Below are 12,319 nucleotides of genomic sequence, written 5' to 3'. Positions count from 1 at the left end.
TCACTTATTCCTTTCTGCTTGTCTTTTTTAGTTGCTGGCTTGGGAGCCTGGCAAAGACGAAGAAGTAACTATGGTAACAGTGCGACCGAACTTTCAGGACAGCGTCCATGTGGGATACGTGACAGGTCTGAAGAAGTTCACAGAGTATTACACCTCTGTGCTGTGTTTCACTACTCCCGGAGACGGCCCCCGCAGCTCGCCCAAAGCGTTAAGGACACATGAGGACAGTAAGTAACTTTTCGTTTACATTTTCTTCTCTCTCGTGGTGGCGATGGGGACACAAGCATCTCACAGTAACACAACCTCCGGGCAAAATCTATTATTCATGCAGAATGAGGTAGTAGAGAAGTGCTAATGACATGACATGAGTATCTTCTACATCCAGCCAGGATCATCATAACTGGGACTTGATTCCCTTAGAGATAATTGGTAACGCTTTCATTGTCCTCAACTTGTCATCAGACATTTTTTAGCGTTAATCTTGTTTTTGCTGATTTTGTTGTAAACACATTTAGAAAGTAAATCCTGTCACCAGAGTGGGACTATGTCCAGTATGCCAGCTGATCAGCATGAATGTATACTGAATGTAGAGTGTCCATTCAGTTGCCCATAGGCCCAACTCATTATTCTTATTTGTCCCTCTCCAGCCCCCGGTGCTGTCGGTCACCTGAGTTTCACTGAGATTCTTGACACCTCACTCAAAGTCAGCTGGAGTGAGCCCGGCGAGAAAAATGGAGTTCTCACAGGTACATTCACTACCTCGAACACTGTCTCCTTTACCAAGATCTGCAGATAAAATCAGTCAAAAAAAGCTTCCTGTCCTAATACACTACTCAAGTCTTTTATAATAGGATAAGCATGCAGAGATGGACGTAGCTGTGCTCAAAGAGATGGTTTGGTCAAATTGTGCTTGTCATCAGGCTCTCCACTAGTTGGTATTTATAAGACCAAATGTTGGCTATTTGGGTTTGTATCATACAGTACATCAATACACCGTCTAGCTTTGTGCATAGCATAAGTAATTATTTATGCTGAGAGTCACAAAACATGTGTTGTTGCCTTTAAAAAAAAAAAGTAAACGTCTTACTTATCCATGAATGTTTGTGTATAATGTGCATAATAAATATATTTCTATTGAGCCACTGTTACTTCTTTTATTGCATTTTCTCATTCAAAAAATGTTTAAATTGGGCTTCTTGTTTTCTTAAAATATGTGTTAGTTTCTCCATTACAAACATTTCTTCTATTATATCCACCCTAGCTACTGTATTTGCGGGTTTTGCTTTCCAGACCATTTTCTAGTAATTCTTACCTTACTACCGGCCAGTAAAACCTTAACGAAACACCTTTCTTCTTGTAGTACTGTTTCCTGTCAGATTACCAAGGTACAACACAGCGAGCGACTGTTGCGCGATGCTAGTTTGCATATTGCTCCCTCTTACTTCATTCTGTAAAATCTCTGAGTAAAGAACAAGTGCCCACCAGTGACATTATTATTCAAGCGTTTACTAAGGTTGTGATTTAGCAGAATATTGTGAAGTGTATTTCCAAAACATTTAAATGTGCTGCACGCTCCTAGGAGACAAACATTGACATGCCATGTGAAATTATTGATTTGGCAAGAAATGCTGCCTAATGCCTTGTGCAATCACATGAAAAGAGCTGCTGGCCAAGGAGCAAATTGCATTAACTTTGAGAGCGTAAGCGTGTGTCGATGGGAGGGGGTGGAGGATGTGTATATGCAAGGAGGTATAATCACAGGCTGATTTAATTTGCTATATTCAATTTTTGATGAAGTTAATTTAATATTTCTGTTAGCTCGCCCTGTAGCATGTGAGCTGAGAGCTGCTATTGTAGTAAAACTGCTGTCTGTTGCTATCAACCATTTCTGCTGCGCTTCAGGTTATCGCATTTCGTGGGAGGAGTACAACCGAACGAACACCAGAGTTACCCACTACCTGCCAAATGTCACCTTAGAGTACCGGGTCACTGGACTCACTGCTCTCACCACCTACACCATTGAAGTGGCAGGAATGACATCCAAAGGTCAGGGCCAGCTGTCCTCTTCCACCATCTCTTCTGGCGTCCCACCAGGTCAGTAGCCAAATAATTAGTAAAGATACTTAAACCCAATCTACAAAAAAATACTAATTTTCTCACTTACTTTTGGTGATATCAAGCCACGCAGTTATTTGCCCAGGTTATGAGGTTTTCAGCTCTGAGATATCTGCCTCTGCCTCAGAACATCTGACGTAAATGAAGTTTCATTTGTGTGGTTACAGCACGAAAACTTTAAAAATCTTGACACTTCTTTTCAGGATCAATGTCCCAGTTACTCTGGATAACCCACATACCTCCTCTTAACGGGGTACTTGAAGGAATAGACTGATTAAAATATTAATTATTAAAGTTGAAGCATTTGAGACCAAGATATACTGCTGTTTAGTTCCTAGTTGGGTCCTCTTTCAACTCCACATCACGTTTGTGATGCAAGCTTTCTGTTGAAATTCAATCAGCATTATTTTTTTCAATGGCTGGGAACCTTGATTGAACCTCTCTTCTTGCATATTGACTGTTTCACAATAACTTTGGTGAACACACTCTGTTGTCTGGCGTCAGACACAATGAATCGGACCCCTGTCACCTCAGCTTGGAAAGAGCCCAAAACAAACACCCATTCACACATCTGCGTCACATCTGTGAAATAATAGTTCCCTCGAGAGCGTTAGGGGCAATCACAGTGTTTAATGATTTCATATTTGCAAAATTGTGTAAAAGAAATACAATGCCCACATCAATTACTTGAGCAGCATTCAGAGCCTGTACATCTGCTAAATGATAGGCTGCTCTATTGAGAACAGGCTTCAGAGCAGCAGTTATACTCCCCAGACTGGTGATTACTCTCATTGTCTATGTGTAAAGAAAACACCTATGGGCCTGCAAATGTACCATAACGATCTATTTAAAAGCCACCTCAATAATCAGTGATGCAAATGATTTAGAATTGGTAATTTTACTACATCACATATACTCTGCATTTGAATGCAACCGCATTCAAGCAATCTTGAAATAAATTGGTCAGTGTGCCCAGGGGAGTGATAATATCTTTTTAATATTAGGCCACTGTCCCCACTACAATAAGCCACAGTTGACATTAATATCTTCAACTACGATTTATGTAAACTATATTGTGCTTTGGAATGGGGATCTGTTATGGTAGATTTAATATTTATCTCGAGGGAAGCATGAGGGGGAAAAAAATGAATGAATTATTTTATGCCCGAGCACATTCTCATACATACCTAGACACATGGAAACACAAACACATCCCTACATACACACACAAACAAACCATGATATTCATAAACACACAAAAAAAGTTTTTTGAATTCATCGCTTTCTGATTTGTTTCCCCTCCAAGAATAATCCATACTTATTGTTTACTCAGCTCAAGTGTAAACAGTGAGGTATCACATTGAATTGTATCTCCAGATAACCACAGTGTAATTGGCATTCATGGCATTGTCTCCGCGTAAGCATTTTTTCCTAATCTAATCCACTTTTGCTGTTGTTGCTGAAGTTAGGAGCACAAGGGAGAGAAATAAGTGAGGTTGCTAAGAAATGCATCTGTGTGCAGTATCTGTCTGGCCACAAGGGGGCACTGTGGTAGATAGATTCTTCCTAAGCATAGTCTACAAACCAGCCTTACAATATACACCTATATTTACTCCCTTAGTCATTCTTGGTCTCTTTCCTCTTTGCTTCTTCATAGAGCTTCCTGGCCCTCCTACCAACATGGCAATTTCAAACATCGGCCCACGCTCTGTCACCCTGCAGTTCAAACCTGGCTATGATGGCAAAACGTCCATTTCCCGTTGGCAGGTGGAGGCCCAGGTGAACCACATTTAAACCAGAGCTGAAGTTTCAATTCCCTTACTCATGTGTTATTGCTTTTGGAGTCATATTCCTTACTTTGAATTGTTGTACGATATTGACACAAATATGAATTCAAGAGGGAACCCAAATTTCATTGACTTCTTCTCCGGAGAGTTTGCAGTGCTTTCATTGTGGTATCTGCTGTATATCTGTCATGCTCTCTGTTGTCTTGGTCCCAGGTTGGTGTGGTGGGAGAAAATGAGGACTGGGTGACGGTCCACCAGGTGTCCAATGAACCTGAGGCTCGCTCCTTGGAGGTGCCAGATCTCAACCCATACACCTTCTACAGGTAGCATTCTGGGAACTGTAATCTGTAATGGGCATTTGAATATAACCAATTTTGGGGGGTTTTTGGTTAACAAAAAAAAAAGCCCCAGACATCTAATTGTTATAAATTTTCTCTGGCCAAGCACCCGTGCAAATAATTACAAAATTGATATATACAAAGGACCACAACAAAAAACACAAACAAGTACACATGTAGCTCAGTACACATTCTCCAATAGGCCCAAAACACATACGATTTTGATCGCTTGTCATTAGACCATTGTACACAGGATTGCTGCATTAGACTGCATTATTATAGAAATATATTGGTCTTATTAGGGATGAAGCTGCTCATGATTTAACCATTACAAAGTAATGCTAGATAACATGGAAATTAAGTGTGTGCAGTGTGACAAACCACAGATAAGGTTTATGTTTGATTCAGTATCTCAGCTAATTTTCAGCATATACCAGGAACCTTATCTTATTCTCCACTCCTTTGATTTGGATACAGACTTGTTATGGAGAGTGTAGTCTCGCTTTGCCAGACAATCCACACACTGTTGAGCAGAAGAAGGTCTGGCTAGTCCACACAGCACTCCAGGGCAAGAGAAAACCTGTTTTTTTTGGGCATTTCTTTAAACCAATCACCAACCAGTTTAATTGTCATGGGCGGTGCTAAGCTCCTCACGGAGCCACTGTCGTACGAGGAAAAACTGCTAGTTGTCTCAATTTACACTGCAGATATCTAAGGAGCCGTTAACCACAGACCTCATAAATCCACCGGGGTTTAAATTTGCAACACAAAGAAAGCCAAAGGAAACAGATATCGGCCAAATTACGCCTATCTGTTGGAATTCCCTGTTGCACCAGAGCAATCGCGGAAGTGGAAGATCGAGGATATAGACTACGGATTGTGTGATTTAAAAAAAAATCTTTACAGCATGCACATGATCATTATCTTGGTGCAGTCTGCTTGTTCTCATGATCCCATTCAATATCGCCAATAAACATTTCCCTGAGTGAATCGCTAAAGACGGATGTAGTTCTCATCATTCTAACATCAGTGCCGCCACTTCAAATTTTAGTAGAGTTAAACACTCGCGATGGATTCAATATTTCGTTTTTTTGCATATTCAGGCTGTGCTACACAGAAAAGCCCTCAACTCATGTTCATACTCTATTCATGGTCAATGCTCTGATCTCTGTTTGAATGCAATAAGCCTCATGTAAGAGGACGCCCACTGCAAACCCTACGAGAATGCTAGGAGTTCTTTTCAAGTTTTCAAGATTTAAAGGTGTGATTCACTTCAAATGAAACCATCCTTTTGCAGAAGTTGCATTAAAAACGTTTGACTCCAAACGCCAGGTTCCGTATGCGTCAGGTGAACATTGTGGGCACAAGTGTTCCCAGCCAGCCCTCCAGGAAGATTCAGACCCTGCCAGCTCCTCCTGACATGGCCCCCGCAAACGTCACCTTGCGCACCGCCAGTGAGACCAGCCTCTGGTTTCGATGGGTGGTAAATAGAAATATGCTCTTAATCATGATGTGTCACTATAAAAATCAAATCTAAGGAGTCTGGCTTGTTTTGACCTACTTTTTTTCCTTTCCATCCCCTCTTGCAATGTTCATGCCCAGCCTTTGCCTGAATGGGAATACAATGGGAATGCAGAGCAGGTGGGCTACAGAGTTCAGTACTCCCGTGCGGGCTCTCAGGGCCGGGCACTGACCCACATCATTGCTGACCGCCTGGAAAGAGAGTTTACCATCGAGGACCTGGAAGAGTGGACAGAGTACGAGGTCAGGGTCCAGGCCGTCAATGGCATCGGGACTGGGCCCTGGAGCCAGCCAGTCAGAGGCCGGACCAGGGAGTCTGGTGAGTTAGCACCAAATCTGTCTTCCTCTGTGAAAAAACACCTCATTGCTTACTTAATTACTCAAAAAGCACTTTGTGCACTTGTTTTTAACTGTCAAGTTTCTGTCAAAAGAAACAATGATGACATGAGGATTTATGATACACTTTAAACAAGCCCACAGCAACACACACTTTCCTGTTGAAATACCATGACCATATTTTCATTGATTTTCTCAAAAACGAAAGTACCCTGATTACTTCTCTTATACTTCTTTTGCAACATCTGTGTGGAATTATTATATTATTAGTCATATTGTAAGTAACAAACACAGTTATCACTTTGCCATATGTTAAATTTATGTGTGAGCAGACTGTGTCCTCCTCAAGTCTTTTTAGCAGCCAGCTCCCATTTAAGCCAAAACACCTTTTCCATCCATGCTTCTGCTTTCATGTCGCTCACCAGACATTGGCTAGCAAGGAATGGAGAGAGGGAAGGAAGGAGTCTAAGGAAATTGAGAACACATGGACTCAAATGTGGAATTCCTGTGCTCTCTTTTTCCACTCACTGCAGCAAATTCTTAGGAATCAGCGCATTATGTCCAGCAATGAATGCCAAGCAAGAGAAAAGGCCTATTTTTCAGTCTTTTCTTTCAGCAGGCCTGGAGGGTATACCAGGATATTAGAAGCTTTGTGCAAACACAATCACACATAATATAACCATAGCAGATCACTCAAATTGCATCTCTGTGGAACCCCTACATCCACCGAGTAAATACACATAGGGGGCATGACATATTCATTTTTCTGAATAAATGGCAAACAATGGACTATTCATGCATAACATTTTCGCCCCTCTTCTCTCTTTGTTTTCCAGTCCCATCCTGTGGACCCACAAATGTGTCTGCCTTCGCTACCACCTCTAGCAGTATCCTGGTGCGCTGGTTTGAAGTTCCTGAGCCAGACAGAAATGGGCTCATTCTGGGCTACAAGGTCTGTTTTTGCTGTTTATGTATTTACTATTTATTTATTGAGCAGTCAAAGTCCCCTTTTTTTTTTTTTAAAGGAATAAACGCTATTTTTAGGCCATATACAACAGCAGTTGGGGGACAGCATATAAAGAAAATTCTCTTACTTGATTTCCAAATTCTGTTTTTCCCAACTTCTCTTTGTCTCCTGTCTCCTCACTGGATCAGGTGGTATACAAAGAGAAGGACTCTGACAGCGCTGTCTACTTCTGGACAGTGGAGGGGAACGCCACCCACAGTGCCCAGCTGACGGGTCTGGGAAAATATGTGCTCTATGAGATCCAGGTTCTGGCTTTCACACGGATTGGAGATGGACGGCCCAGTTCTCCAGCCATCCTGGAGAGGACTTTGGATGATGGTAGAATTAAGAAACATGCATCATTACAATTAAATAGCATTATTACTTTATGGAAAACAATAAATGATACTATAGCAAATATTTCTCCTATGAAATGACATAAAAGAAAGATGTATACATAGGCTTGATTTTTATTGTCCAAGAACCTTAGTAAGTAACATTTTTGATTTATTCTGAGGAATTGTACTGTATTTCTTCACCTTAAACATTGAAAAGGTGGAGTTCATATTCATTTGATATGATAAAAAAAATGAAAGTACTGTATATTGTATATTTTGAAGTATAATGTCTTATATATTATGTTTGTTACATTCCTGCAGTGCCAGGACCACCAGTGGGTATCCTGTTTCCTGAAGTGCGGACCACCTCAGTCCGGCTTATTTGGCAGTCCCCCTCGCAGCCTAATGGCATTATACTTGGTCAGTAGCAGACAAGATCCTTGTCTGTTTGGAAATATGTTGTTTTTCTTTTATCTTGGTCATTTTTATTTATTAACATTTTACCAGAACATCTAGTCTAGAAATGTCAGTATCTTTCGCAATACTATTATTAAGTGACCTGGAAACTACCAAATACTGCAGAGTGCACACATATATTTTTGTAAGATATAATGTAGCGTGATGTAGTTCCTGATGACTTTCAACTTACTTTTACAATGTTATTATCAAATCTGGTTATTTTCCGGCTGTTACAGTTGTTTTCTCTTGTAAGCTAATTGGGGATTTCCCTGTAACAGTTTGATTTATTATACATCTGTCAGATCATTTATTTTAAACTGTACAGCATGTCAGGCCCACACAGTAGCCTGCAGGAGCAGATGCTAGTGGAATTGTTTCAGAAGAGACAAAGCTAATTGTTACACAGTTTGCTTTCCTTCTTGTTGTTAAGACAACCAACACAAACAACAAATGCTTCAAATCCCTGAAAACATGTTTCATCCTAGTTTTCCTTTACCATTAAGCTCCTTATGACTCCATCAATAATATTGTTTGTCGCCAACTTCTTCCCAGCTTACCAGATCACATACCACCTCAACTCCACTAATAGCAACACACCCACAGTGGACGTGCTAATCCCCAGCGCTCGCCAGTACACAGTGAACAGCCTCAAGCCAGAGTCCGTCTATGTGTTCCGCATCCAAGCTCAGACCAGGAAGGGCTGGGGCGAGGCCGCTGAGGCCCTGGTGGTCACCACAGAGAAAAGAGGTAACCTAACTTACTGAATGTGTGCTGTATTTTAATACTTGTATGCAGGAATGCTGAATATGTGGTGGATGATTATACACCAATAACATGATTGACCACATGAAAAAATCCCAATTTCTAATGGCATTTTGCAAAGTGAAGTGGTATTTTTGAGGTATAATAGTGTGGGTGTTAACTGCTCTGATGCAGAACAAATCAGTCCATCTGCTTCCTTTGAGGCACGTTGCAGGTTGTTTATTCTGCAACTTTCAGTCCTCAGCTACTTTTTTTATTCATCAGAATCACACTTTTCTTTCTCTCTGGTTTGCAACATAACCCATGCAAATGTCGGGAAGCATTTACTATCCCTTCTTTGTTTTATTCCTCCTCCCTACATCAATTCAACCTTCATTCCCTCAATCCTTTGATCCCACTCTACCCTTTACGCCCAATTATAATTTCTCTCATCCAAACCCTCCGTTACCAATGTCTCTCCCCTCATTTTTACCTTCTGACTGCGTGTCCGTCCATCCAGCTCGTCCCCAGCCCACCAGCCGTCCCATGGTTCCTCAGAAAGATGTTCAGGCCCGCCAGGTTTTGCTGTCGTGGGAGCCAGGCAGCGACGGCCTGTCCCCTGTGCGTTACTACACGGTGCAGCTCAAAGAGCTTCCTGAGAACAACTGGACAGTCCACTCTGCCTCTGTCAACCATGAGGCCACCTCCTACATAGTATCTAGGTACGGTGTACTTACTAGCTTTCAGGGGTTGATTTTTATTTAGAACATTTCATCCGTTTTGTTTCTATTTGTTCTCTTTAGATAAAAAGGATAAAGCTTAATGAAACACCACTTTATCTTCTTACAGTCCCCACTACACACTTCACTTACATATTCCCTTGGCTGTAGTTGACAAATAAACAACATTCTTATACGGTATAATGTTTCTAGGGTATTACAGTCTAGTTTAGAACATAAACCATGGTAAAAGCTAGTCACAGGGGCATTAGGAATTCAGTAAATGCAGCAATCAACATTAAGGTCTCAGTTTTCTTAAAAAAAACTTGCTGCTCCCAAAGTGAGACTACATTTCTATTTTCAGTGGAGTAAAAGGTTTAAGATCCAGTGCCGCAGTTTATCATCAAGATTGATGTGCTTTCCTGTGCTTTCATCCCTAAGGCTGAAACCCTTCACATCCTACCAGTTCAGAGTAAAAGCCACCAATGACATCGGGGACAGTGAGTACAGCGAGGAAAGTGAAGCGATCACAACTCTACAGGATGGTAAGAGCGGTGTCACGACATTCACACTGTAAACATCTGAGTAAATTAGCTTAATCTTCAAGTAGTGGTTTGACATTTTCTAAATTGTGCTTATTCACTTTAAAGGTTGATTATACTAAAGATTCAAAGATTTAAAGTTTGAGAATACTCTCATGCCTGTATTGTAAACTCAAGGCTACAGCCAGCAACCGGTTAGATAGCTTAGCATAAAGAGCGTGGGGAAGGGGGTGCAGAGTTATTTCTTGGCAGGGCTATTTGCGGGGCTATTTCATGGCAGGTGAGGTGACTCTCCACTCTCCACAACCTCACAATGTAGCGTAGATGCTAGATCTGCGGATCCGCAGACATGTCGACGTCAACGGACATGCCTCATGGCCCGCCTTATTCTGCCTCTGATTCGCTTACTCTGGCATTATTACCTTAACCAATCCCAACTCCCCATTCCTAAAATTAACTATGTTGATAATTCTAGCAGATCCGATTTAGGATCTACCAAGAAATAGTCCTGCACATAACAGAGAATAAGCATGCATCCTAAAAGGTCATGTTCATTTAAAGGTGCCCTGCCACACGTTTTTCATTACTTTGTGGTAAGGTAAAGTTCTACCATGGATTTAATGGCTTGGTTTCCTTTCTTTCAAGCCATTCTAGCGTGGTATAGAAAGCCTGCAAGAAAACTCAGCTCGCTTTATGCCAGTTCTCATGAAAATTCAACGAGCTAAGCTGCTTGACTCTGATTGGCTAACAGCTAGCCAATGAGAGCCTGGCTATCAGCATCCTTAACCCAGCGCAACTGGGTGACCTCATGAATAGTAATGAGCTCAGGCAACATGACATCAGACCGACCAGCTTTTGTAATCTGCCTGATTTCTCCGTCTATTCATTTTCAGTGGCTTGAGCTGACAGAGGAGGGAGCCGTTCATTTTCACATTCACAACATAACACAAACACATATGGACCTAACATATTTCAAAAAATGCAAGTAAAAACGGTTTTGTGGGGCAGGGCACCTTTAAAGATAATTATTCTATAATGTACTGTACATTTAATCTGGCAATGTTTCAAATATATTGTATGCACACGCACTTTATGTAGGTATTTACAAGAACAATATTAACACTACACACTTCTGTATCACTATGAAAGGAGGATAATGTCTGCATGAATAAGCCTATTGTTGTGATTCAGACACTGCTGGCAGACACAGCGGTGATGTCATGTGCGCACCCAAGAGATAGCATTAAAACCTTGGCAAAGTTTGCCCAGACGTGCTTTAACCAACTAAAGAAAGATTCTCTCTCCAACTGCTATTTTTTGACTCATCTGTCAATGGCTGTTCTGTAGCTATTGTCTGTTTATGCTCCATGAATGCCACAGCACATGGATAGATTTAGCATCTTGAATTGTGCACATTTTCAGGTCAATTTAGCCATTAATCTCACTTTTATTGCCTCAGCGCCTGACGAAGCACCCACAATTCTCTCTGTTACGCCGCACACAACAACGTCCGTGCTGATCCGCTGGCAGGTAAGAGGAGACAGAATAAAGTTGTTTTTTTATGTTTCATTGTTTGCAAAATCCATGAAAGTCTAGTAAATTGTCCTCTAATTAAAAACCTTGGCAGGACACTGGGAAGGCTTATACTTACAGCCTGGATGGTACACAATTTGACACACACCATCTACTCTTGGTGTGTTTAACAAAAAACACCCTCTCTCACACTCACACCTGAATTAACAGGTCATAAAGAGGAAAACAGGAGGCTCCAGGCCACAATTTCACTTTTATAGAGAACACTGTGGAGTTTATAAGGATAGAGAGGTACTTGTTTGCTTCTCCCCTCTGGCCCTGCTCTCTCATGTTGGAGGATTGGGAATTTTTCTATGTGACTCACCTGTGGATGAGCTCAGTCTGTCTGTGTTTCGATTACTGTAAGTCTCTTTAATGATGGTAGGTTGGAGACAAAACAGGGTGATGAAGTGGAATTTTACAATTAGGAAACATACAAGTAAAAGCTTAAGGTAAAATTAGCACTTTACATGACCATATTAAAACTGAAAAACTGAGTATTGTAAGCTATTTCTGGGGCTCAATTCTGCAGAGATCTGCTACATTAAACCTTTAACTCCCTTACAGCCCCCCTCTGAGGAGAAGATAAATGGAATCTTATTGGGCTTTCGGATTCGATATCGTGAACTCCTGTATGACCGTCTCCGCAGTTACTCTCTTCACACCATCAACAGTTTGTCCACCTGGGGTGAGCTCACTGGTGAGGAATTACTGCAGCCAAAATGACAAATTGTAGTATTTTACCACCTACGCTGTTGTTTCCTTACAAAAATACAGTGGGTACGGAAAGTATTCAGACCCCTTTAAATTTTTCACTCTTTGTTTCATTGCAGCCATTTTCCAAA

The 12,319-nt window shown here is 41.3% G+C and overlaps 1 protein-coding gene across 5 annotated transcripts in view; it reads left to right on the top strand.

Annotated features, from left to right (window-relative positions):
* The window catches only part of sdk2b (sidekick cell adhesion molecule 2b), a 252,146-nt gene that overhangs the window by 216,321 nt on the left and 23,506 nt on the right, over nt 1-12,319 (top strand). For all 5 annotated transcript variants that reach the window (XM_034859904.1, XM_034859902.1, XM_034859899.1 and 2 more), the window contains exons 19-33: nt 32-227; nt 648-746; nt 1,903-2,094; nt 3,773-3,894; nt 4,116-4,225; nt 5,573-5,723; nt 5,843-6,080; nt 6,934-7,049; nt 7,253-7,442; nt 7,763-7,861; nt 8,453-8,647; nt 9,162-9,363; nt 9,802-9,905; nt 11,362-11,432; nt 12,042-12,174. In XM_034859904.1, the coding sequence (XP_034715795.1) occupies nt 32-227; nt 648-746; nt 1,903-2,094; nt 3,773-3,894; nt 4,116-4,225; nt 5,573-5,723; nt 5,843-6,080; nt 6,934-7,049; nt 7,253-7,442; nt 7,763-7,861; nt 8,453-8,647; nt 9,162-9,363; nt 9,802-9,905; nt 11,362-11,432; nt 12,042-12,174 (2,218 nt within the window). The remainder of the gene's footprint in view (nt 1-31; nt 228-647; nt 747-1,902; nt 2,095-3,772; nt 3,895-4,115; nt 4,226-5,572; nt 5,724-5,842; nt 6,081-6,933; nt 7,050-7,252; nt 7,443-7,762; nt 7,862-8,452; nt 8,648-9,161; nt 9,364-9,801; nt 9,906-11,361; nt 11,433-12,041; nt 12,175-12,319) is intronic.

Source organism: Etheostoma cragini, chromosome 21, assembly GCF_013103735.1.
Source record: "Etheostoma cragini isolate CJK2018 chromosome 21, CSU_Ecrag_1.0, whole genome shotgun sequence".
Classification (NCBI taxonomy): domain Eukaryota; kingdom Metazoa; phylum Chordata; class Actinopteri; order Perciformes; family Percidae; genus Etheostoma; species Etheostoma cragini.
This window is presented reverse-complemented; position numbering and strand designations above follow the sequence as displayed.